The sequence below is a fragment of the Puma concolor genome, chromosome C2, assembly GCF_028749965.1.
Source record: "Puma concolor isolate L17-30 chromosome C2, mPumCon1.1.hap2, whole genome shotgun sequence".
Taxonomy (NCBI): Eukaryota; Metazoa; Chordata; class Mammalia; order Carnivora; family Felidae; genus Puma; species Puma concolor.
Window position 1 is genome coordinate 26,962,505 of NC_141675.1, and position 26,647 is coordinate 26,989,151.

At 40.7% G+C, this 26,647-nt stretch overlaps 1 protein-coding gene across 1 annotated transcript in view; it reads left to right on the forward strand.

The window, feature by feature from the left end:
* The window catches only part of COL6A6 (collagen type VI alpha 6 chain), a 173,830-nt gene that overhangs the window by 125,986 nt on the left and 21,197 nt on the right, over nucleotides 1-26,647 (forward strand). The window contains 8 exon segments of the mRNA XM_025913831.2: nucleotides 4,437-4,499; nucleotides 5,569-5,604; nucleotides 5,720-5,756; nucleotides 7,632-7,643; nucleotides 10,813-11,306; nucleotides 18,426-18,522; nucleotides 21,800-22,471; nucleotides 25,350-25,443. Coding sequence (XP_025769616.2) covers nucleotides 4,437-4,499; nucleotides 5,569-5,604; nucleotides 5,720-5,756; nucleotides 7,632-7,643; nucleotides 10,813-11,306; nucleotides 18,426-18,522; nucleotides 21,800-22,471; nucleotides 25,350-25,443 — 1,505 coding nt within the window.

The following is a 26,647-nucleotide window of genomic DNA, read 5'->3' on the forward strand; positions in this document are numbered from 1 at the left end:
GAGGGATGGATCCGCAGAAGCACAGCGTTGGGTGTTTGCGCAGTGCAAGCAAGTTCCCTGGCAGGAACTGGTTCCCTTTGGGATTTTGGCTGGGGGATGGGCCAGGGAGATGGCGCTGGTGAGCGCCTTTGTTCCCCGCCAAGCTGAGCTCTGTCCTCCGGGACTCAGCAACTCTCCCTCCCGTTGTCCTCCAGCCCTCCGGTTCTCCGAGCAGAGCTGTTAGCTTATAACCTTCCAGATGTCAAATCCTGCTTGCTGTCAGAACACACTCTGTCCAGCCCCTCCGCTTTTGCCAGCCAGACTCGGGGGCTCTGCTTGGCCGGCAGGCTGCCCCTCCGCCCCGACTCCCTCCCGCCAGTCCGTGGAGCGGGCACCGCCTCGCCGCCCTTCCTACGTGGGCCTCTCGTCTGCGCTTGGCCCCGGAGACTCTGTTCTGCTAATCTTCTGGCGGTTTTCTGGGTTATTTAGTCAGGTGTGGGTGGAATCTAAGTGATCAGCAGGATGCGTGGTGAGCCCAGCATCCTTCTACGCCGCCATCTTCCCAGGATTCCCTCTAGGTATATATTTTTTTTAATTTCCTCTTTGATTTCTTCAGTGACCATTGGTTGTTTAATAGCATGTTGTTTAGCCTCCACATATTTATGTTTTTTTCCAGTTTTCTCGCGATTGATTTCTAGTGTCATCCCATTGTGATTAGAAAAGATGCTTGATATAATTACAGTCTTCTTAAATTTTTTGATACTTGTTTTATGGCCTAATATAATCTGTCCTGGAGAATGTTTATAGCATTGTGGTTCATGGCTTCAGGGGTGGGTTTTCTGTGGTTTCTGTCTCTCTTCCATCTCTCCTGCCGTTCTCTTTGTGGTCCCTCTATCCTTTGTTGTGCAGATGTTCAATCAGCCCTCAGTTCTTCAGAATAGATTTCTCTATAGGTAGGTGTAGATTTGGTATGACCTTGGGAGGAGGTAAGTTCAGGGTCTAACCATGACACCATCTTGGACATATCTTGCCTGTGTAGATGTTATTTATATAGGTTTTAGGGATAAAATAAAGAAACTGCTCTTTCCCTCCATCCTGCTACTCCTAAGAGGACTGCATCTCAGCTATAATTCTTTTCCTCATACATGTTTTTGGATGACTATCCTTTAAACATTAGGCTCTCAAATATAAATGACTGATATAATTAGAAAAATAATTAGAAAGACTTGCAAATTAATCCACATGTCATCTGCATTGAAATATCTCTGGATCCTTTCCCTTAGCTTTTTAATGAAATAGTTTACTCTTGAACATTGGAAGCATGCTAACAAGTTCAGCTGTTTGTTGGGTTCTTGTCCCCCAATGCCACATTAATCATTTTTATAAAACAATGAACCAGTGGGAAGCATGTGAACTTTTTCTTTTGGACTCTGATTACTTGAATTTCCTTTTTTCCCCACAATTCATCACTGTTTGTAATTTATTACTTCACCTGCCAAGCTGCTTTTCCCATATCTATGTGAATATTTCTGTATTTGAAGTTGAAGTTTAAACACTGAAAACCTCCAGGTTTTCCTTCTGAAAAAGCTGAAGTTTTTTTTTTTTGTTTTTTTTTGTTTTTTTTTTATTTTTGGGACAGAGAGAGACAGAGCATGAACGGGGGAGGGGCAGAGAGAGAGGGAGACACAGAATCAGAAACAGGCTCCAGGCTCCGAGCCATCAGCCCAGAGCCCGACGCGGGGCTCGAACTCACGGACCGCGAGATCGTGACCTGGCTGAAGTCGGACGCTCAACCGACTGCGCCACCCAGGCGCCCCATGAAAAAGCTGAAGTTTTGATTGGTTGTTTTGCCTTAAATTTTGAGTGCCTCTTCAGCTTTCTTTGAATGATTACATTTTTAGTTTTCTAAATTTTCATCTTGTTTTTTTTCCCCTAACTGAAGGATTTTCTTTTACTTTGCCATGATTTTTTAACCTATCTTATTTTATTTTGTGTTTATATGTGTGTTTGTGTGGTTATTTTTTTAATCAGGTTGACACATGTACATACTTTAAGGTAGGGTGTCTTAACCTCAACACTATTGACATTTTGGACTGCATAATTCTTAGCTGTTGGGGATGTCCTGTGGATTATAGGATGGTTACCAGCATCCCTGGCCTCTACCCACTAGATTCCAGTAGCACTGCCCTTCTCTACCCTGCCCCAATATGGCAGCCAAAAATGTCTCCAGGCATTGTCAAATCTCTCCCTTGAAGGGCACAAAATTCTCCCTAGTTGAGAACCACTGATTTAGAGAGTCAAATATAATTTTATAAGGCTTCTGATGGGAAAAAAATGGCAATCCCTCTGCCCCTTATCTCTTTTTTCTCTCCTATTTTTCAGCTTGTCTTTTTGCTCTACTTTCTGCGAGATTTCTTTGACATTATTTTACGATGTTCCCTTCATGATTTAATTTTCAAGAGCTTGTTTTTGTTCTCTAAATATGTTTTATACTATCCTCCCTTGTTTCATAGCTGAAACATCTTCTCTTATCGTTCTGAGGGTATAAATTAGTATTTTTACAGTCGTCTTTGCCCAGCATAGTCTTTTTCCTACAGTTTGTGTTTTTCTGTTTTGATCTCTATTTCCAGCATGTCTGGAGAATGGGCTATCTCTTCCTATTTAAGAATTGAAGACCAAAAGGCTAATTGGAAGCCCCAAAGACATTGATAGTGCTGGTCAACTACAAGTTTTACTGAAGAGTGATCTGGCTAAGTTAGTTCTTTACTGACCAGACCTCTGTTATCGATATCTTAGGTCTTCTTTGTCTAGTCACGTTCCCCTGAGAAGATTGTTTCAGTTTCCTGCCTGAAGATGAAGGTCTGACTGTAGCTTTCATGAAGCCACATGGAAAAGGAAACGTGAAGGGTCTCATATCTATTTCACATACTTTAATTGAATTGCCCTGTTTGTAGGATTGTACCGTTGGCTCTCAACTCTGCCTGGAGTTCCCTGGTGCAGATACCTCAGTTTTGCCTCTGTTGTTGGAGTGAAAAAAGGGATATTCACCCAACTGTAGACAATAGAGAGGAGATTGGGGGATTCCTAAACTGATTTGCAACCAGTCCTCCTTATTTCACCCCTCCCTTTCACCTCCACTTTTGGAGGTACCAGGTGCTGCCAATTCTTGAGCCTTCTAGAAATGTGTTATAAAACACAGGGGTTCTTGGCTTTCCCTGCTGCTGGCTTAGGATACAGCCTTTTCAGATCAGCTAAGTCATTTAAAACTTACACATTTGCTTTCTAGCCTCTGAAGGTTTATGGCTATTGTCTTCTTTCTCATTCTCTCCATTTTTTTAAATTTTTTTTTTTATTTTTTGGCCTTAAAAAAAAAATCTACTTACCATCATTTTGATGCGACTTTGAGAGGGAGCAGAAGTGTAAATGCATATGTTCAATCTGCCATTTCCCTCCCCACCCTGAGAGGCTAATCTGTATCTTCTAAAGTAAATACGATCAGCAAGTTTTTTTCACTCAACCCAACACACTGTAGAATACCCAAAGGACATCAACAGTTATTCCCTGCTTCCTAGACAATGCTTGTAAAAATTAAGTTGATTTTAGCCAACTTCATTTTTTCATTCCTATGAAGATTGTAAATCCCTTGGCATTTTGAATGAACTAAGGAATGTTGCCTAATTTTTAAATTAAATTCTAGCCTTCTTTATGATAAATTATATTGTTAAATGCACACGGAAAAATTCCTGGCATGTAGTGAGTAGCCAACATCAATTGTTTTTATTACAGCTGTTATTCATTATTTTATGATAAATATCTGCAGCCAAATTTTAAGCATTTTCTTCTTGTTTCAAGGTTTTTATATTTAAATTTTTGTGTTTCTGGGTTTTTGATTTGTTTGTTGCCATCTACCATCTCATTTAGATAAAAATATCTCCTTTGATCCAGCAATTCCAGTTCTAGCAATCTTCCCTAAGGAAATAATCAGAATTGCATATATAATTCTGTAGTGGTGTAGCTTATTACAACAACCACAAACCTAAATGCCAATAATAAGGGACAAATGAAAGAAATCATGGTATGGTTGTGTAATGAAATATTATGCAGCCATGAAAAGTGATTTAAAAAATAATAACATGAAAATTTCCAGAGATACATTTAGTTTAAAAGATAGCAGGAAAGAGTATAAAATTAGATTTTAAAAGAATATATGTATATGGAACCATATAAAAATACCAAAAGAATAAAAAAGTCAAACACTAGAAGAAAAGACATCAAATGTTAACAAGGATTATTTGGGAGCAAAACAATTGCTAAAGATTTCTTCCTTTTGTGTGTTTTTTGGAAATCTCTGTGTTCTAAAATAAAAGCGTATTGCCTTTGACATTTAAAACACAACAACAGACACCTATACGTATATGTATAAATATAATTTTAAAATAAACAAATTCTGCTTTGAGATATCCGCTGGGCTTCCAGGAGAGATGGGATCCCCTGGGGAGCCAGGACCTCCTGGACGCAAGGTAAGTTGAAAAGTCCTAAATTACACCAGATCCTTTTCTAAATAAAAAGTGCATGGAGTCTTCATTGTCCAAATGTGTATGCTTTCTGTCTTTGCACCTTAGTGGCTATTTTCACTACTTTTCCACATTTATGTGCTTTGAGATAGGAGGGGGTAATGCTGATTAAAAATCAGTTGCTATTTCTTGTGAGTTGAGGGGATTTTGAGCGAGGAAATGAAAAGTATTGGACTAAAATGTGATTTCCCAGTTGTCAGTGAATTTATTTGCCCAATCCTTGTCCTCTTATATTCAATAAGTGGTTAGTGAATGAAGGGAAGTGGGAGGAAATTAATAAACAGTCAATAAATGATCAAAGTTGCATTCACATGGAACTTATTTTTGCCAGGAGTTTGGGTGGAGCTTGATTGCGTTTTTCCTTGGGTGTCTCTCTTTGAGAGTAGCCAGACTCTTCCTGTTGCTAAGATGGAATTGAATAGGTGAAATTAAAACTAATTCCACTTTGTTCTTTTCCCAATCCAGGCAGTTCTGTATATATGTATATTCATTCATTTTTGGAACACTGTTGGGATTACCTTTCCAGATGTTCGGTTTGAGTCTGGTCCCTTTGTCATCCAACCAAAGATGGCAACGGAGGAAGGTTCAGTTCAGCTGTTTGGTAGCCAAGGCAAAGCACAGGATTAAGGAAGTCTGAACCTCCCTTAAGGACGGGCAGCTGTAATGGATAGTTCATCCTTATCTAATTCTAAGCCATAAACCTGCTCCACAGCTCTCCATGCCCGTGTTAAGTTTTCAGCTCATCCTTAGATTCTAGATGACCCTTGTTGTCCAGAGATGGGGCTGGAGGAAGGTGGCCTTTGGAGGTTTGTGTTCATCAAGGTTGCTGTTTACAATTTATTTCCCCTAGAATGTTACTCTTAACTTGGTGATGACGATCCTCCTACATGTATTCCTTTTTCCCCTCTAACTTAAGAATAAAAACTTTAGAAAAGTTCACTTTCTGAGGGTAATGCACATTCTGGCTACTGATGTGTGTGTGGAGCAGTGAGACCACATTTCTTTTGTTTCCTAGGGTGTGAAAGGGGCCAGAGGATTGGCTTCATTTTCCGTATGTATCTCCTGATTCCAACAAAATGCTCTGTACTTCATTAAGTTTATTTATTTTTAGGCTTGAAGACCTGGCAGTCAGTCAGTTAATTCTTTGTTTTATTTTTGAACTGCAGACGTGTGAGCTCATTCAGTATGTACGGGACCACAGCCGTAAGTACCCTGCTTAAATTGATCACCCAAGTTGTCAAAGCATTCATAGAAGAAGAGCAGTGAATTATGCCCTCAGAATTGAGACAATTTACCAGCCAATCTCTTAAAATTACAGATGCCACTGCATATATTTTGAGTCAGCATAGACATAACTCCTTCTCTGACTGCCATCATATCTTTTGGAACCTGTCGCAAGCACTAATTAATAATCTATCTAGTGCTTTTAACCTAGGGAAAATTGAGATAGGAGGTCAGAACTCTACCTATGGTGAAATCAATCAGTGGAGAGTAACACTGAACTTTTAAAGATGATTAATACCTGACAATAACACAAGATTGAGTTCATCTGGTGTGGAAGCTAGCTGTCATAATAGGGTGTCCTGATGGGTGGGAGCATTTAGTTTGGTTTATTGTTTATTACTTCTTTTCTGGAAAGGATGCTTGATTACTTTTAGTTGGAATGATTGATTCGCTTATAAAATTATTCATTTTGCCTACATATTTTTTCTCTTTCAAAATTTTTAAAGCAGAAAGTGCATTTTGATTGGCAAATGCTCTTTTGAATTTGTTTTAAGGCCCTAATAGCAGCCTCTTCTGTAAAAATATATGTTAGCACCATTAAAGGAATTCCAGGTACAAGATGAGTAAAGAATTGACTATTTGACATTCATCTACAAATATGCAATGACTTCCCAAATGAACACTATGACTGAAAAATTCCTTCAGGGTATTTTGAGGAAGAAAAATTGACAAACTAGAGCCCGTTTCTGCAGAGAGCCTTGGTCTCAATGACATTGCCTTTTTAAACCTTTGAATGCAGTGTTGATCGTAACTGTCCCTTTTGGTACCATAACAGTACCATCCATGATGAGAATCAAAATATACAAGGTCATGAAGGCCAGTTGCTTTGGGCTGAATTAACACAGTGGGCTTTTTAACATTGGAGCCATGTGAACCATTATGATTCAAAGGTAGATCCAAGTGTGATGCCCAATCTTTTACAATTTGAGAGGCTTAATACAAAATTATAAATCCAAAAGTAGGTACAAAATTATTTCCAAAGAAAGTGTGGTTTAGAACAGAAAAGGAAATCACGACCAGCGACTTCTGCCTCTTCTAGAAGCACATGATCACATGAACACATGGCTAGGTCCCTTCTCAGGGTCTTGTGCCATGCAAGTGAGAAGTTAAAAGCATCACGGTCGAGCGGAACTCTCTGCAGCGATAGAGGTGTTTCACCACACTGTTCAATACAGTAGCCGCTAGCCACCTGTGACTTTGAGTACTTGAAAGATGGTTAGTGCTGAGAACCTGAATTTGTTTCATTTAACTTTAATTCAAATGTAAATAGTCACATGGGGCTAGTGGCTTCCATATTGGACAGTGCCGACCTAAAGCTTATTTATGCTTCATCTACTTCAGAGTAAATCCACCTCTGATGTTCACACACACACACACACACACACACACACACACACAAATACATATTTGTATTTGTGTGTCTATACATAAAATTAACACCTATAGATGCACACATGGGGAAAAAATTAAAGAGAGTTAGGACCTTTTAATTTTCCAAATTCCGTGTGCCTCTCTGTAGTATAATGTTCCTTCCCAGGCAAAGGCTCTTTCCCTCTGACAGCTGGCTGCGGGCTGCTGATTTATGACTGCATATTGTCCCGCTTCTCCCATGTTGTTTTTGCCAAGATGCTGGGATCCGTCTGCATTTTCTCCAAACCTTTTCTGTTGCCTTGAGGTTTGAGTCATCTGCAAAAAGCACACAGGGCAGAGCTTCTACTGCCATGACTTCCCTACACGGTACCGAACTCTGTTCTACCAAATAATAACCCAGTCTCCTTTGTTCTTCTTCCCCAGCTGGCGGCCATGGTAAGTAATCTTTATTTACAGCAAGTTATAATCAAGCTCCAAAATGTCATACATCTGGAAAGACGAGTTAAAACAAAGTGTTGCCTGCCAAATGATATAAATTTTATCTGAGCTGCCTTTGCTGCCTCATACTGGTAGCACAGACCCGCCTCCAATAAATCGCTCAGCTTTAGCTGAGTGTCCTGGCTGTTTCTCAACCAAGTGGTTTGATCTTTTAATTAATATTTTAATGAGTAACATTACCATTAACCTTACCATTATGGTTTTTTTGGTAATAATAAGTCTCCCTCCCTTCATTTTCTCTCTCTGTCTATTGTCTCTGTAATCTAGTGGTTAAGAATCAAGATGTAGTAGGCAACTACCCTCTTACACCCTTATACCGTATACCTTATGTATAAACCCATCAACCCGTGCCCTCTAGTTGCATTTTCAGTCACTCCACAAATATTTATTGAAAGTGTTATTATGTGCTAGGTACTGGGGACACAGGGCTGACTAAGATGGACATAATTCCTGTCTTCAGAAGCTTCCATTCTAGCAGAGGGTCCAGATGATAAACACGTGCACGAAATATGGAATCCAAAGGTTGCTGTGAAAGAGATAAAGAACAGGATGCTCTGTCACAGAAGAATGTTAGGGGGTGGGAAAAATGCTTTAGGATGGAGAGCTCCTCCTTGAGGCAGTGACATTGGAGTTTGGACTAAAGAATAAAAAGAAGGCCAGCTTATAAGAGCCAAGAGAAAGAACCAAATGCAGAGGCCATGATACAGGACAGACAGACCTAGGCATTTTCTAGGAACTGACACAAGTCCAGTGTGCCTGAGATATAGGGAGGGAGGGGGAGACTGGCATGTGAAAAAATGAAGTAAGCAGAAGCCACATCAAGTTGGACTTTCTAGGCTTGGATAAGGAGGCTGGATTGTATTCACATTGACATGGGAGGGTATTAAAGAGTTTATTGGAAGCATTGAAGGGAGGAACATGAGCTGATGAATGAATTTTTAAAGCTTATTTGGACCACTATGAAAGAGTAGATTGTAGGAAAGGATAAGTTTAAAGGCCAGAGGACTAGTTAGGAGAGTGTTGTGGTAGTCCAGTCAAATGTGGTGGTGGCCTGGAGAGGGCTGCCATTGCTGTGCATTAGTTACATGTCAGTGGTTTGGCTTGTCTTGCTCCTCATCACCGCCTGCTCTGTGCTAATCAGCAGCCATCAGTGTACATGTATGTGGCTACAGAACCACCTTAGGTCTCTACGTGGCCATCCGTGCCTTGATGAGGGAGGGCCTCCTCGGTTCCACTACTATCCAGCCCAGTGTTCTTCACGATCTTCTGGTTCCTGACAGCTTGCTGGATTTCAGAAAATGTATTTTGCAAGTTGAATTACCTTTTAGGTGTTTTTTCCTGAACACTTGAATTTTTTCCTATTTCAGCCTAGTACTGTGAATCTTTTTTTTTCCTTTTATCTCTATATTATACCTGAAGCTGTATTATTGTTGTGTTGTTTCCATATGCAAATCACAGCCCAAACAAGAAGCTGGAAGAACCACTTTCATGTTGAGGCATACTTCCATTCATTTTTTATTGCAAAGTTGACATGACTTCATTTTTTTTTTTTAATATCTGCTCAGCCTTCTAAGTTAGACTCAGACTAATAAATTATGTCCTGTTTCCACTGAGATGCACACTTTGAGTTGAGGTAAAATGTTTATTCTTACTGGTCCTTTAGCCTGTAAAGTCACAGAGTCCAGGACCAGAAGGAGATAATCATCTAGCGCCAAGGTGGGGGCTAAGCCCAGCTCCTCACAGAGGAGAACTTGATCCTTGACCAGCCCAGGCCAGCCCCAGCAGGTCTGAGTTTCTGAGCTCTTACAAAGAGCTGGTGGCCTTCGTGCTACATTTATTACCTCTGAATTTGACTTGCTGGCATCTGAACCAGAGGAGGCACCTCTAAGAGAAGTGCATCATTGTGATATCCTTTTACCAACATGCATCTCCACACCAGGCATCTCCCGCATTATTAAGGTTTTGTTGTTATGGCTGTACTTGTTGCAAAAGAAATGTTCTTTGTTTGGTTCTTCTTCATTCAGCCAATATTTATTAGAACCCTAATAAATGGCAGGAAGAAATAATCTGGCAGATCAAGAGAGACACAATCCCTATCTCCACACTTAATGGAGAGGAAAACATTAATCAGATAATCAGACAAATATAAATTATCAACTGTGATAAGTGCAGGGTACTGGGATTCATTAGAATGAATGAATGGAGATGAATAAATAAAACTGAAATTAACATTGAACATTCAAGTTTAATGATTCCGTTTCTCTGTGTAATAAGGTATGTTTATTGATGAAACTTGCCTTTTCAACTGTGAAATAAAAATATATCAGTGAAAGCTTTCCTCCCTGTGTTAAGTGATATAGTTCTCACAATGAAAAAGTCTGTAATGATAATTGTGATACTAATGGCTAACATTACTTGAGCACCTATTACATGGCAGGCACCGTTTTCCTAAGTGCTTTGCCTGTGTAGACTTATTTAATCCTCAACACAGGGCTATGCAGTGGCAGATCTTAGGACAGCATTTTACAGATGAGCGAAGTGAGGCACAGAGAAGACCAGTCACCTGGACAAGGTCACTTGGCTAGTGCGTAGTTGGGCCAGGGCTCTAAGGTGTCTGTGTGGTTCCTACTCTCCACATCTGATCGTCTCTTCTATATAGTGCATGTCTATTCCAATGGACACTTCCAATCTCTCTGAAATAATAGAGCTTTTGGACCCACTCCTGTTTTAACCCCTGTTACATTTCCTTATTAAGTTAAAAAAAAGTATGTTTTTGTTTAACTGTGTAAAAAGTTCTAGCAATAAACATGATATCGTGCGCTTTTTATTATTTAGAAGGAATTTGGTCATTAACTTAAAAATTGCATAAAAACTCAAATTGAATGGTAGACTTTCTCTTGCGCTGTATTTACAAGGGCAAATTCAGTTTTTAAAATAGCATTTTTATTCAAGATGAAAATATTTAGTATTTCAGCTGCTCATTTTAGCATGTAATGCTTCTTTAATGTTTAAATATTTATGTATTTAACATTTAAAATTTCTTTGTTCTCTCTGTACTTTTCTTTAACTAAGCATGCTACGTAAGGAACATGTTCTTGCCTCTTAGGAAAACCAGAATGCCCCGTGCATCCCACCGAATTAGTGTTTGCCTTGGACCAGTCCCGGGATGTCACCAGGCAGGAGTTTGAGCGCATGAAGGAGCTGATGTCATCCCTGGTGAGGGGCGTCAGGGTCCGGGAGAACAGCTGCCCGGTGGGCGCGCGCATCGCCGTCCTCACCTACAGCTCCCACGCCCGGCACCTCATCCGCTTCTCAGACGCCTACAAGAAGAGCCAGCTCCTCAGAAAGATTGAAGCTATTCCTTACGAGAGGTCCTCAGACAGCAGGGAGATCGGCAAAGCGATGAGGTTTATCTCCAGGAATGTCTTCAAGCGAACGCTGCCAGGGGCGCACACCCGAAGGATCGCCACCTTCTTCAGCAGCGGTCAGTCTACTGATGCCCAGACCATTGCCGCGGCCACTATGGAGTTCGGTGCCCTTGACATCATTCCGGTCGTGATCGCTTTCAGCAACGTGCCCTCCATCAAGCGTGCATTTGCGGTGAGATGGTTAAGCCTTTCACATAACTTTTTTTTTTTTTTTTTGGCCTAAATTCGGAAGCCTCCGTAAAAAAGTATTGAGCTATACTATTTATTTCTATGTGCCAGGAACGTGCTAAGCCCCTTGTATGCATTATCCTGTTTAATTTTCACAAGTAGTATGTATGGCATAGGTATCCTTGCTATTCCCGTTTCATCAAGGAGAAAACCGCCAGGAGAGGCTAAATCTGTATGCCCAGGTTCACATGGCTAAGACGTGACAGTGTCAGGATTTGGACCCAGGTTTGCTATTCTAGTGCTTTTCCAAGAAATTCTGAGTTGCCGCTGGGTGTAAAGCTACTCAATCAGGAAGGCCAGTAAACATTCATTGATGTCACTTATGTGGCCAGAGTAACAACAGTTGCTGTACCATGAAAACGAATTGAGCGATTTTATAACTTCACCAATCATAAATATCCCAATTATATGAAAGAAAAGCCATCCTAGTGATTATAGCTTCTTAGGTTGGGAATTAAAATTTCACTGTGTGACATTCCTAAATAAACCACTTGGGATTAAGAGGACCTTTGTTGAGGTAAATTGACATACAACGTATTAGCTAATAGGTGTGCAACATAATGATTTAATATTTGTGTATATTGTGAAAAGATAACCAGAATAAACCTAGTTAACATTTCACCATACATAATTATAAAATCATTTGTTGTGATGTGAACTTATTTTTTGTTTACTAAGTTTTTTATTGTAATTCCAAGATAGTTAACATACGGTGGTATATTAGTTTCAGATGTACAAGACAGTGATTCAACAATTCTACACATTATTCAGTGCTCATTGTAAGTGTGTTCTTAATCCCCTTCACTCATTTCTCCCATCTCCCCACCCTTCTCCTCTGGAAACCACCAGTTGGTTCTCTATAGTTAGGAGTCTCTTTTTAGTTTGTCTCTTGTCCTTGGTTTGTTTGTTTTTGTTTCTTAGATTACAAGTATGAGTGAGATCATATGGCATTTGTCTTTCTCTGACTGATGTATTTTGCTTAGCATTATAACCCCCAGCTCCGTCCATGTTGCAAATGGCAAGATTTCATTCTTTTTATGGCTGAATAATATTCCATTGTATATATATACCATATCTTCTTTACCCCTTCATCTATCAGTGGATACTTGGCCTGCTTCCATAAATTGGCATTATTATGCTGCAGTTAACATACTGGTGCATGCATCGCTTTGAATTAGTGATTTCATATTCTTTGGGTAAATACCCAGTAGTTTGATTACTGTATTGTAGGGTAGTTCTATTTTTAACTTTTTTTTTTTTTAATTTTTTTTTTCAACGTTTATTTATTTTTGGGACAGAGAGAGACAGAGCATGAACGGGGGAGGGACAGAGAGAGAGGGAGACACAGAATCGGAAACAGGCTCCAGGCTCTGAGCCATCAGCCCAGAGCCTGACGCGGGGCTCGAACTCACGGACCGCGAGATCGTGACCTGGCTGAAGTCGGACGCTTAACCGACTGCGCCACCCAGGCGCCCCATTAACTTTTTGAGGAACCTCCATACTGTTTTCCAGAGTGGCTGCACCAGTTTGCATTCCCACCAACAATGCACAAGAGTTCCTTTTTCCACACATCCTTGCCAACACTCGTTGTTTCTTAAGGTTTGGGTGTAGCCATTCTGACAGGTGTGAGGTGATATCTCATTGTAGTTTTGACTTGAATTTCCCTGATGATGCGTGATATTTTCATGTGTCTGCTGGCCACCTGGATGTCTTCTTTGGAGAAATGTCTGTTCATGTCTTCTGGCCATTTTGAATTGGATTCTTTGTTTTGGGGGGTGTTGAGTTGTATCAGTTGTTTAATATATTTTGGAAACTAATCCTTTATCAAATATGTCATTTGCAAATAACTTCTCTCATTCAGTAGGTCCCCTTTTAGTTTTGTTGACTGCTTCCTTTACTGTGATGAAGTTTCTTATTTTGATGTACTCTCAATAGTTTATTTTAGCTTTTGCTTCCCTTGACTCAGGAGACATATCCAGAAAAAAAGAATACATGGCAATGTCAGAGAAATTACTGACTATCCTCTTTTCTAGGATTTTTATGGTTTCAAGTCTCACCTTTAGGTCCTTGATCCATTTTGAGTTTATTTTTGGGTATGGTGTAAGAAAGTGGTCCAGTTTCATTCTTTTTTGTATGTTGCTGTCCGGTTTTCCTAACATCATTTGTTGAAGAGACTTTTTCCCATTGCATATTCTTCTTTCATCAAAGATTAACTGACCATATAATCATGGGTATGTTTCTGGGCTCTCTGTCCCATTCCATTGATCTAAATGTCTGTTTTTGTGCCAGTACCATACTGTTTTGATTATGATAGTTTTTCAGTATAACTTGAAATCTGGTATTGTGATACCTCCAGCTTTGTTTTTCTTTTTCAAGATTGTTTTGGCTGTTTGGGGTCTTTCATAGTTCCATACAAATTTTAAGATTATTTGTTCTAGTTCTGTGAAAAATGATGTTGGTATTTTTATTTAATTTTTTTAAGATTATTTATTTATTTGAGAGAGAGAGAGAGGCAGGGAGGGACAGAGGTAGAGAGAAAGAATCCCAAGCAGGTTCCACACTGTTGGCACAGAGCCTGATGTAAGACACGAACTCCTGAACCACAAGACCATGACCTGAGTGGAAATCAAGAGTCAGATGCTTAACCGATTGAGCCAACCAAGTGCCCCCAAAATGCTGTTGGTATTTTGATGGGTATTGCATTGAATCGGTAGATTGCTTTTGGTAGTGTGGACATTTTAACAATATTTGTTCTTCAAGTCCATGAGCATGGAATGTCTTTACATTTTGTGTCATCTTCAATTTCTTTCATCAGTGTTGTGTAGTTTTCAGAGTGTAAGTCTTTCATCTCCTAGGTTAAGTTTATTCCTAGATATTTTATTCTTTTTGGTGCAGTTGTAAATGGGATTGGTTTCTTAATTTCTTTCTGTTGCTTCATTATTGGTGTATAGAAATGTAACGTATTTCTGTACATTGACTTTGTATTTGTGACCTTACTGAATTCACTTAACAGTTCCAGTAGTTTTTTGGTGGGGTCTTTAAGATTTCTGTATATGGTATCATGTCATCTACCAATAGTGACAGTTTTATTTCTTCCTTACCAATTTGGATGCCTTTTATTCCTTCTTCTTGTCTGATTGCTGTGGCTAGGACTTCTAGTACTATGTTGAATAAAAAGTGGTGAGAATGGACATCCTTGTCTTGTTTCTGTTAGCAGAAAAGCTCTCAGGATTTCATCATTGAGTATGATGTTAGCTGTGGGGTTTTTATATATAGCCTTTATTATGTTGAGGTATGTTTCCTCTAAACCTGCTTTGTTGAGAGTTTTTGCCATGAACAGATGTTAAATTTTGTCAAATGCTTTTTCTGCATCTATTGAGATGATCATATAATTTTATCCTTTGTTTTATTAATGTGATATATTGATTTGCAAATGCTGAACCATCTTTGTGTCCCTGGAATAAATTCTACTTGATTGTGCATGGTGAGTGATTTTTTTTTTTTAATGCCTTGGTTTTTTTTTTTTTTTAATTTTGTAAATGTTTATTTATTTTGAGAGATGTAGAACAGAGAGAGAATTCCAAGCAGGTTTCAAGCTGTCAGTGAGATAATATCCAGTGCAGAGCCCAACACAGGGCTGTAACCCACAAATGGTGAGATCATGACCTCGGCTGAAACCAAGAGTCAGATGCTCAGCCAACTGAGCCACCCAGGCACCCCTCCATTAATTTTTTGTCTGATTTTCTGTTTTGCTTTTGGTAAGCTCCCTTTTTTTTTTTTCTGAATGTAGTTTGATAATATTTTGTTGATGATTTTTGTGTGTATGTTTATCATAGATATTAGCATATAGTTTTCTTTTTTTCTTCTTTTTTTTGTGATGTCTTTGTCTGGTTTTGGTGTCAGGAAATATATTTGGAAGCTTTCCTTCCTCTTCTGTTTTTTAGAATAACTTGAGGAGAATAGATATTAACTCTTCTTTGAATATTTGGTAGAATTCACCTGTGAATCAGTCTGGTTCTGGACTATTCTTCTTGGGGAGCTTTTTGATGACTGATTCAGTTTGGTTACTAGTAGGTGGACTGTTTAGATTTCCCCTTTCTTCTTCATTCACTTTTGGAAGGTTGTATGTTTCTAGGAATTTATCCATTTCTTCTAGTTTGACCAATGTGTTGGCACATAATTTTTCATAGTTTTCTCTTCCAATCCCTTGTATTTCTGTGGTGTCAGTTATTACTTGTCCTTCGTTTCTCATTCACCTATGAAATATTATATGCCAAAGCTATGTTATTATGGCTACCAACTCTTTTTTATATCATTTTGCACATGATTGTAAGTTTGTCTGTTAAAAGATTTAAAAACTATTCTACACATTGGAAAGATTCACTAGTATCTGAACTTTATTATGTACTTGCATAAAGCTGTAGACTTTAGATTTTGGTTCCCAATAATCTAGGAAAGTAACTGCTAAAAGGCTTGCCTTTGGTTGTTTCCCTCCCCCACCCCCCCAAAAAAAAAGAAAAGAAAGTCCTATAGCAACAGTATTGATATTTATGCAAATGCTGTCATATAATGTTTTGGAGAAAAGGTTGCTTTCTACTTTTGAAAAGTTTTGAAGTCATATGCTGTTCTTGGTTTGTTGGAAATTGGAGATTACTGTGTCTCCTTTTTTCAGACATCTTTATAGTTAAAAAAAATTTTTTTTAATTTTTATATACAATTGATATTAACATTATTTTAGTTTCAGGTTGTACAACATAGTGATTCAATATATATATATATGGAACAAAATGTTCACCATGGCAAGTGTAGTATCTGTCATACAAAGTTACCACAATATTATTGTTTATCTTCTATGTTGTATTTTACATCCCATGATTTATTTATTTTATGGTTAAATTTGTATCTCTTAATTCCTTGGCTTTATCTAGTCACAAAACATAAGATAATATCCTAACACGAGTAATTGATAGTACTTGTGATATAAACTTAAACACAATTCCACCACCTACTCAAAGGTAGGTGCACAGTATATAACTTGAGAAAATATACTTGGTTGCCTCATTTTTATATCTTTTGAGTATTAATCTCACTCAGAGTTCCTACCCAAATCACCTACAGACTCTTTTCTCCTTTCTTTTCTTTTTTGTTTAGAAAGAGAGAGAGTACTAGCAGGGGAGAAGGGCAGAGAGAATCTTTTTTTTTTTTTTTTTTTTTTGAGAGAGAGAGAGAGAGCAAGCAGGGGATGGGAACAGGGAGAGGGGGGACGGAGGATCTGAAGCAGGCTCCATACTAACAGCAGCAAGCCCAATGCAGAGCTCTAACTCATGCACTGTGAGATCATGACCTGAGCCAAATTTAGACACTCAGCCAACTAAGCCACCCAGGCACCCCGTCTTTGCTCCTATCTTGAAGGAATTTATCTCAAAAGAGCGCCAATGAAGTTCAGATTCTTGACAGTGACCCACCTAAATATGATCAGCATTAGCTCCAAACACCTCTTGAGTAGACAAAGAATTAGAGATGCAAACAGAAGTCAGAATTGTGGCCAAGGGTCATTCATTTGGCAGATGCTTAGTGAGCACCTGCTATATACCAGGTGCTATCCTACCCTACGGAGATATAAGAGTAAAATGGAAAACCAGTAGATTCACCCTCATGGAGCTACCTTTAGAGGATGGAGCTAAACAGGGTTGTGTAGAAAAGCTAAAAATGGAGGCATGTATACAAGTTTGTGAGAACCCAGTACCATTACCTGGTGTTACAGAAAGGAAATTATGTTACTACTTCTCCTTTTGCCCTCTTTTTCTTTCTTCTGTCTGTTCGGATGTACTTCCCTATACTTGAACTGTAATTTATTATTTTAAGAACAGAACTCAGCAATTTAGTGGCAATGAATTTTTACTTGGGGGCCATCTTTTAAAACCCTAGTTTATTCATAATTATCATGGCTTTTCTAAATCTTGATTTGTCTGATAGTTCAGCAGTCCAGTGTGAAATTTGGGACCTGTGCAGGCACATGCAGCAGGACTTGGAAGCAGATGCTCTGATAACATGCACTGATAGCCCTACAATCCTTAGCACATGGACTGTGCCCTCCCTTTTGGAAATTTCTCATAATGGTATCAAGCTGAGTGATGAGCTAGTCCTCCCTTCTGAAATGGAAGGCCATTTTTTTTTTTTTTACCGGGAAAACCTCAGTCTCAGCTTTGTTTTGCCATGAAGGTTTTCCCTCTAACTGTGCTTGGCAACCGCCTCTTACTTCCGGTGAAATTTGACTTGCCCATAAAGAATTCTAACTTCTAGGGAGGAATTCTGGTGAACACAGATTTCTCCATCCCTTCTACACAGAATAAAAGATGGGCAGAAACAAAGCTAAGCCTCGGGGAGAGCGCCACTTCCTTCCTCTTGCCCACTTCCTTCATTTCCTTCCCATCGCTCCTCAGATAGAACATGGCCAGCCTACAGCTCTGTTAGTGTTTGCCACCAACATAGAGGGACTCGCTGCTCTCAGGGCCCCACTTCCAAATTCCTGAGAGGATGGATCTGATTGGCTCAGAGGTGCAGTCTGCTCTGCAGAGTGATGGAGTCTCCCCCACTTAAACATGGCTGGCAAAGTGCTACCTTCGTGGATAAAGTATGGGCAGGAAACTTCCCTGAGAAACAGTAGGGAAATGTCTTTCCCATCTCTCAGGCATTAGATACGACTGTACCTGTACTTTTCCCTCAGCTGTCAATGGATCTGTGAATCGGTTAACTGACAAGCTAATTATTCTTCATTATTTGAAGCCTCCTTATTTTCTCCCTGCTCTCCAGTCTCAAACTCCCCAGGGAGGTTACTGACAATGGGACTAAATTGGAAGGGGTTCAGAGGAGAGCTGCCTGGATGTGGAACTGGGTCTGCAACACCAGCTTCCACGCCTGGCTCATTAATGAGAACTCAGAGGCAGTTGTGAAGTGCATTCTGTGATTTCACTCAGAAGATCTCAGTGCTCTGAACAATGCCGGGAGGTTCTTGCAGCCCCGCCCACTAAGCTGTTCTTTCTCTTGCTTCTGCTTCTTGCAGATTGATGACACTGGCACATTCCAAGTAATAATGGTTCCATCCGGGACCGACTACACGCCAACGTTAGAGAGACTCCAGCGGTGCACTTTCTGCTATGGTAAGACCCACAGAGAGAACATAATTTGATCAGGCCTGTTAAGCACATTGAGTCACCGTTGGCGCGAGTGGCTGAAACTTGGCAGCAGCAGGGATGCAAGTGGCCTCGGCAAAATTTCCCTGGGGCTCTGCGCTCACCTCCTCTTGCGGCATTGTCCGCAGATGGAACCCCAGCGAGCAGGGTCTCCTCCCAGGTATCGGAGTAGGAGAACTGCATTCCAGGCCTCTCCACTTGTGCAGCTTCCCAGAAACAGGAATGATTTTTAGAAAAACTCAACCTGTCTCATTGCCAAGTTTTTCATGCTATGAAGTAAATTTACGTGTCTTCTAAATCTCAAGCATTCACAACCCCAAAGAAATGCTTTACGGTACAAGTGGAAACAAGTACAAATCCGTGCATTTCTCATTGCAAAGAGGCATCAAAGTGAGTTGCCATGCTGGTTTATCCGTTGTTGTGTTTTATGCTCAGTCTGCAGGCCCAGCTAGAGAAGTGGCCAGTGGCTAGACCTGTAGGTGAGTGTGCTCGTAATTTGAGTGCACTGATAATTAGGAAGACCGTGGAAGCCGCTGCCATCCCCGGTGGGTGTGATTTGTGACAGTTACCAGACATTTATTGTGAGCTGTGCACTGTCCTGATTGCTTTGTGTAACGTTGGTGGCGGTGCTGATGATGGTTGATACTGAAGCTGTTGTGCTTCTTCTGTGCCAAGCACTCTTTTTTTTTTTTTTAATATTTTTTTAATGTTTTATTTATTTTTGAGACAGGGAGAGACAGAGCATGAACAGGGGAGGGTCAGACAGAGGGAGACACAGAATCTGAAACAGGCTCCAGGCTCTGAGCCGTCAGCACAGAGCCCGACGCGGGGCTCGAACTCACGGACCGCGAGATCATGACCTGAGCCGAAGTCGGCCGCTTAACCGACCGAGCCACCCAGGCGCCCCTGTTCCAAGCACTCTTTTCGTTGTTTCATCCCATCCTTATGAGCACCCTGAGACATTTGAACTACTACTATCTACATTTTACGGATAAGGAAAATGAGTCTGAGAGAGGTGAGATCATTTGCCCAGGGAAGCAGAGCCAGAGGAGACCCAAGGAAGATGGCTTCACAACGCTGCCATTGATGAGTAGCAGAGATCCCGTTATTCTCCCCGGTACTTGGTATTTGGCCTTGAAGAAAATGCTTCGTTCCTCTCCTTCTCTATGTGTATCAATGACATGTTAATAATGCTTCCATATAAATGACCTCACAGTGTGGAGGTAACTCTGAGTGAGAAGTGGAACTTCTTCACACACACCTCTGTTTCTGTCTTCCCCTCTGTTTCTCTCTACTCATTAGTGTCTTTCCCTTCCCTCCCCCTCCTCCCTCTCATCTTCTCTCCCTCTGCTCCCCCCCAACCATCCCCCTCTCTCTCCCCTTCTCCCTCCATTTTCTCCCTCTCTCCCCTCCCTTTCTCACCCTTTCCCGCTCTCCCTCCTTTCTCCCTCCCTCTCTCTCCCTCCCCCCCTCACTCTCCGGCTTTCTTCTTCTCTTCTCTTCTCCCTCCCTCTCTCCCTCTGGCACGGGGTTGGCCAGGCACTGGCTTCCTACTCAATGCAGCCGCAGTGCTAATTGTGCTGTGGGGAGAGGCCTCCCACCCCAGCTCTCGGCCGAGCTTTCAGACATGTCAGTTACCACGTGTGCTGGTATAGTGCACAGCCAGAAGTTGTACATGTGTGACTGGAGATAGATTTTGGCCCCATTTCTTGGCTCAAATCCTTGTTTTGTCTCCTAGGCATATAAGCGAAGATATTTTGGCTGTAGTTTCCTGCAATTAAAAACCCCCACAAAATTGAGCAAATGGACAGCCTGCTGTCTCTGATTTTAGAAACGGCCTTGCACACGGGTGACTGTTCTGTCATCTGACCGTTAAACGTGGTCGTAAAATTTTACTGAATTTCGGTAAGGGTAACATAACTTGTGCAAAGCCACATCTTTATGGAGACTGTGAGCAAGACTGAAGTTAGGAAGTTTGCTACGTCCCCAAGGATCTGCATTCTGGTTATTAACCTTTCATCTGTCTGCTTTGATTCGTGCCCCCGGACCTATTTCTAAGTGCCAGCTGTCCACATGCTGGTTATTCCGTTTCTCTTTCTTCTGTTGAGTTTTCAAAGAGGCATTCTCATCCTTAACCATCTACTATTACTGAAAACCTCAGGATTGCACAGGTCATCCCTGGAAGGGTTCTTTAGACAAATATGACCCACCCAAGTGTGCAGAATTGAAGCCCAGTGGTGACTTGGGTAGGGACACACAGCAGGTTTGCTACTGGGCACAGTAAGACATCCTGGCTCTCAGGCCAAGGGGCCTCCCTGCTGCTGCCACACCACATGGCCTTGTCTCTCACAATAAACCCTGATTTCATATGTAGGAACTTCTCGAAACATTAGGGTATTGTTTGGCAGAATGATTGTACCCTCTTACCCCCAGTCTCTTCTGTATAATGAGACTAGGTGACTTCTAAGATCCTTCCACTTCCAAATCTGTTTTTATTCCTCTGAATATTCATTGTGGTCAGATTCAATGAAATTCACTCTCTGCTTTTATTACGACACATTCTTTTTTAAATGAGATATACATATGTATTAAAATGGCCCCATATTTTATGAAAGTCCATTAATACGCAGTATTTATTTTCATTTAACACACACGTATTGAGCTCTCAACTAATGAGCACAATGGAGATACAAACGTGAGCTCCAACTTTGTCCTTAATGTCCACACCCAGATAGACTTTGAATTACAAACCTTTATTTGAATTGAAGTAAAAGATTCATTGCTTTTTTGCACTCTTTTTGAGCAGACTACTTTTCATTGTAGAACAGTGTGAGAATAATGATAAGGGCCATTGGTTTAACCTGTATCTTGTGTATCTAGAGAGATCATTAGCTTTTATGTTATGATAAGGTATACTCTTATATGAGATAAGCTGTCTACTTCAATCTTTATAAACTTAAAATGCAGCCAAGATTAAGCTTCTGTCCAAAGCAGCCTCAGTTTTAAAAGTAAACTGCCTTAGTGAATGGAATTCAAGACACCGGCTGGGTATAAAATCTGTACCTTTTTAAATATAGATGCCAACTATGTACTAGGAAATCTTCTGTTGTTGATATCAAAGGTATTTAGTAACTATTTTAATATCAAAGATTATGTGGATCCCAAATGTTAAAATATTTAAGATGCTATCTTTTCTCTTCTGTCCAGTCTGTTTTAGTAACCTTACTTGGCTTTTGGTCTGCAGATATATGCAAGCCAGATGCTTTTTGCGATCAAGCCAGACCACCCCCTGTGCAGTCGTACGTGGATGCTGCTTTCCTTCTGGACAGCTCCCGCCATGTGGGAAGTGCTGAATTTGAAGACATAAGACACTTTTTGGGAGCACTGTTAGATCACTTTGAGATCACCTCCGAGCCTGAGACCTCTGTCACTGGAGACCGGGTGGCCCTATTAAGCCATGCTCCCCCCAACTTCCTCCCCAACACTCAGAAGAGTCCTGTTAGAACAGAGTTCAACCTTACCACCTACAACAGTAAACGCCTCATGAAGAGGCACTTGGAAGAATCAGTTCAACAACTAAACGGAGACGCTTTCATTGGTCATGCCTTACAGTGGACCCTGGATAATATCTTTTTAAATACACCCAATATGAGAAGAAACAAAGTCATATTTGTGATATCTGCTGGGGAAACCAGTCACTTGGACAGGGAAACCTTAAAGAAAGAATCCTTGAGAGCCAAATGTCAAGGTTATGCCCTATTTGTGTTTTCCCTTGGCCCCGCTTGGAATGACAAGGAACTGGAAGATTTAGCCAGCTATCCTTTGGATCACCACTTGGTCCAGCTTGGCCGAATTCATAAACCTGACCACAGATACAGTGTGAAGTTTGTGAGATCCTTTGTAAACTCAATCAGGCGTAAGTCATAAAATCTGTTCTTTTTTTACACATTACAAGTATATTTGGTATTCCCAAAAGAAGGGTTGATGAACTGACATGTATTCCTGGAAACCTCTGTCTTCAAGGGCACTGCAAGGTCAGAAAGGAAAATTGGTAATGACGGGTGGTAGAGGGAGGAAACCTCTGATTTCTGGCATTGAATTTTCTGGCTCATCTTTTTTATGCCTCTGGTTCCCATGGAGAAGCAATCATAACAAGCAGCTGCTCACACATCTGTCTGCACAGAGCAATATAGTCACAGCCTGGACTTTAGCTATAAGGTAGAAATCCCTGCCATGTAACATTAACACACTGCCCTTCAATGGAAAGCTTCATCAGTTAACACACCGAATGCAAGAGCCAAAGAATAATTGAACAATTCTCAACTTTGCTGTTTGACAAGTTCCAAAGGCAGAGGTTTGAGGTATTAGGAGATACCATTTTACCTGCCAGAGTGAAACATGCATCCTTGCAAAACTTTCTCAGCCTTGTTAATGACTTTTTATGATGCCAGCTATTAGTGTAACTGGTGCCTATAAAAAGGAAACATGGGCTGTATTTCTTGGAATAATTTTGCCTTGAAACTATGCAGTTCACTTTGTATGCGATGGAACGGGTAAAAAGAAGCCATGTCCTAATGGCTCTGGAGGTTGAAAAGTACTCAATCAGATTTCTGAACATTTTCATGGTGAATGAACCCGTAGAGTTCAGATAAAGAAAAATGAACACACAGGCCGAAGAACACCCCCCAGTGTAGCTTAAGGGAGATTCTGATTGTGTCTCGAACTTGTCACTGACATTACACAATGAGACAAGTTAAGGTTGCAAAGACTGGTCCCGTATAGGTGAGGCGTGAGGAAACTTGGGAAATTGGTGGCGGTACTGACGTTGTGTCCTCTAGTCCTGTGCTTCTCCAAATGTGAGTCTAGGACCTACATTATCAGCACAACCTGGGAGCTGGTGAAAAATGCAGAACTTCAGACCCTACTCTAGACATTCTGAACCAGAATGTACATTTTTATCAAATCGTCAGGTGATTCATATGCACATTATGGTTCGAGAAGCACTGGAGAAACAGTCTCCCAGGACAAAATTTATGTGGATGTGTTTTGGAATAGGAATCGGAAACAGGAGCTAGAGAATAGAAAGGGGGGAAATGGGCCTGGGGATCATTCTGAAAAAAGTAATTACAAGGCATTTGTAAGGGTAAAGCCAAAGAAAACGTCAGAAGACTGAGAATCTTGTAAACAAACAAACAAACAAAAAACTTCTTCTGAGGCAAAAAATTGCAAGACCATTTACGATGAAATTTCTTTCCTCAGTCCCCCAAAATTCTTTGTGGTGTTTCACGGGAATTAGCCAAACTGTATAATTAAATAAATGACAACACCCCATTACCACCTAGGTAAAGGAGAAGAGACATTTTAAGAAGAATTACTTGGGGAGGGGAAAGATCTGTAAAGTGCTTTCAGAAAGCCATTACTGTGACACAATTATACACCACTTTTCTAGAACTTCAGTGTCTAGAAACCACCCATCTTTAAAATATAGCAGTAAAAGTAGAAATTGAAACAGGCTTTAACATAATCTTACCGCAAGTCCACGGATTCATACTCCTTCAACATCAACACATATTTATCAGGTACCTACTCGGAGCCACTCGCAGTTCAGGTGTGGGCCTACCAAGGAGTGACCGACCATGACAGACACCGTAACTGCCCTCATGGAGAAGCTAGTGCGGCTCCCTTTCTGACTCACTTAATGCAGTGACAGAGGTAGCCATCAAGCACAGTCCACATCAGATTTAAATTTTCTAAGAGAAACAAAATTGCTAAAGAACCTGATGCTTAGAACTAAGACAAAAAATCAGATGCACAAGAGGGGAAAGATCATAGCCTTGTGCCATTCAGTCTAGAATCACACAGTCCAGTCTGCAACAGCAGCTTTAGAGACAGTGCTGTATCACAACCCAGGACAAACTTGCTACTTAGAATAACCCTTGATCACCAAGGAAGAAATTGAATTGTTTACCAGGTCTGTTGAATTTAATGCTGCAAGGAAATAAATAATACACTTTTTTAAGTGTCCCATCAAAAATGGCTCCTAGATGTTTAAATTGTGTGGGGCACCTGGGTGGCTCAGTCAGTTAAGCATCCGACTTTTGATTTTGGCTCAGGTCATGACCTCACAGTTCAGGAGATCAAGCCCCGCATCGGGTCATGCACTGACGGCATGGAGCCTGCTTGAGATTCTCTCTGTCCCTCTCTCTCTGCCCCTCCCCCATTGGCATGCTCATGCGTGCTCACTCTTTCTCTCTCTCAAAATAAATTTTTAAAAAATGTTTAAATTGTGTGGGCAGAGGCATGCTTTGTTATTATAAAAAATTAATATACCTCCAAATGAAGTGAGCCACTAATGAATTAAACCCAAGATGGCACTATTGTTACTGTTAATGATACAGAAACTATAAAGGGAATATCCCTTTCCCTTTACATTTTGATATTGCAAAGGAGCAAAAAAGAAATAACTATTCTGACTAGTTCATGCTAATTAGAGACCAGACTTTTAGGACTGGCTCATAATATCGCCTCTAGTGTTTGACCAACTTTAGCAGCTAAAGGCATCTATTGGAAAGTAAGTTGAATGCTCCACCTATAAATTCAGCAGAGATGTATTTTCTAAACCCAGTTTTAGAGACTCCCCTGAGAAACTTGCTTTCATCTCATATGGCCACCTTAGTTGGTATCTTCCTTTTATGAATATTGCAAAGGTGAAGTGATGCTTTGCATACAGAACAGTTTGCTGTAATGTCAATAACCATGAATAGGAGACTCATCACAGACTTTTCTCTTCCTAGGTGCAATCAACAAATATCCACCAATAAACTTCAAAATGAAGTGCAATAGATTCAGCTCTACAGATCTGAAGCAGCCCCCACAGCAGTTGCAAAGGTATTTTCAGCTTGATAGAACTTGATAAGTGAATGTGCCCTCCTTTTTTCTCCTCATTCTCTATAGTTTCTTCCTCTTCCTTTTCTTCCTCTTTCTCCTCCCCCATTCCATTTGGATAAAATCTATTGCTACATGATATTAAAATATAATTTGAGGAAATAAGAGGTAATCAAAAATGACCAGGTTGATCTGAAAAACAAGCGGTTTTTAAAAGTGGAAAATCTAAATGTTGAAATAAAACAATCAATGAGAGTGACGCCTCAGTGGCTCAGTCGTTTGAGCATCTGACTTTGACTCAGGTCAGGATCACATGGTTCGTGGGTTTGGGCCCCACGTCCAGCTCTGTGCTGACATCTCAGGCTGGAGCCTGCTCCAGATTCTGTGTCTCCCTCTCTATCTTCCCCTCCCCTGCCCATGCTCTCTCTCTCTCTCAAAAATAAACAAACATAAAAAATTAAAACAACCAATGAAGACACTTTAGTGGCCATGAGCATACCTAATGACTGGATATTGGTTTCTTTTTTTTTTTTTTAATTTTTTTTTTTTTCAACGTTTATTTATTTTGGGGACAGAGAGAGACAGAGCATGAACGGGCGAGGGGCAGAGAGAGAGGGAGACACAGAATCGGAAACAGGCTCCAGGCTCTGAGCCATCAGCCCAGAGCCTGACGCGGGGCTCAAACTCACGGACCGCGAGATCGTGACCTGGCTGAAGTCGGACGCTTAACCGACTGCGCCACCCAGGCGCCCCTGGATATTGGTTTCTAAATACCATTCCCCACTCAAAGAAGCCATGGTTTCTTAGATAAGTAGCTAATTCTAGGCAGTAGCAGGGAAAGTACAATGTGTCCCTCAAATATTTATAATGCCAGAAAGCAAGGAAGTAGTCAAAAACTAGCAGTGTCATGTGAAAAGGACAAAGGAACAATCTTGAAAAGATTCCCAATGGTCCAATTTTGGACAGTTTGACATCAAAAAGAATAATGGTAATGGATTATAACAATGAGTTTTTAAAATCCACAAGTCTGGGGGGCCTGGGTGGCTCAATCAGTTGAGTGTCCAACTCTTGATTTCTGTTCAGGTGATGATCTCATTGTCATGAGATTGAGCTGTGCCTCAGGCTCACTCTGAGCATGGGCCTGCTTAAGATTCTCTCTCTCCCTTTGCCCCTCCCCTGCTCATACACACTGGTGCACATGTGCATG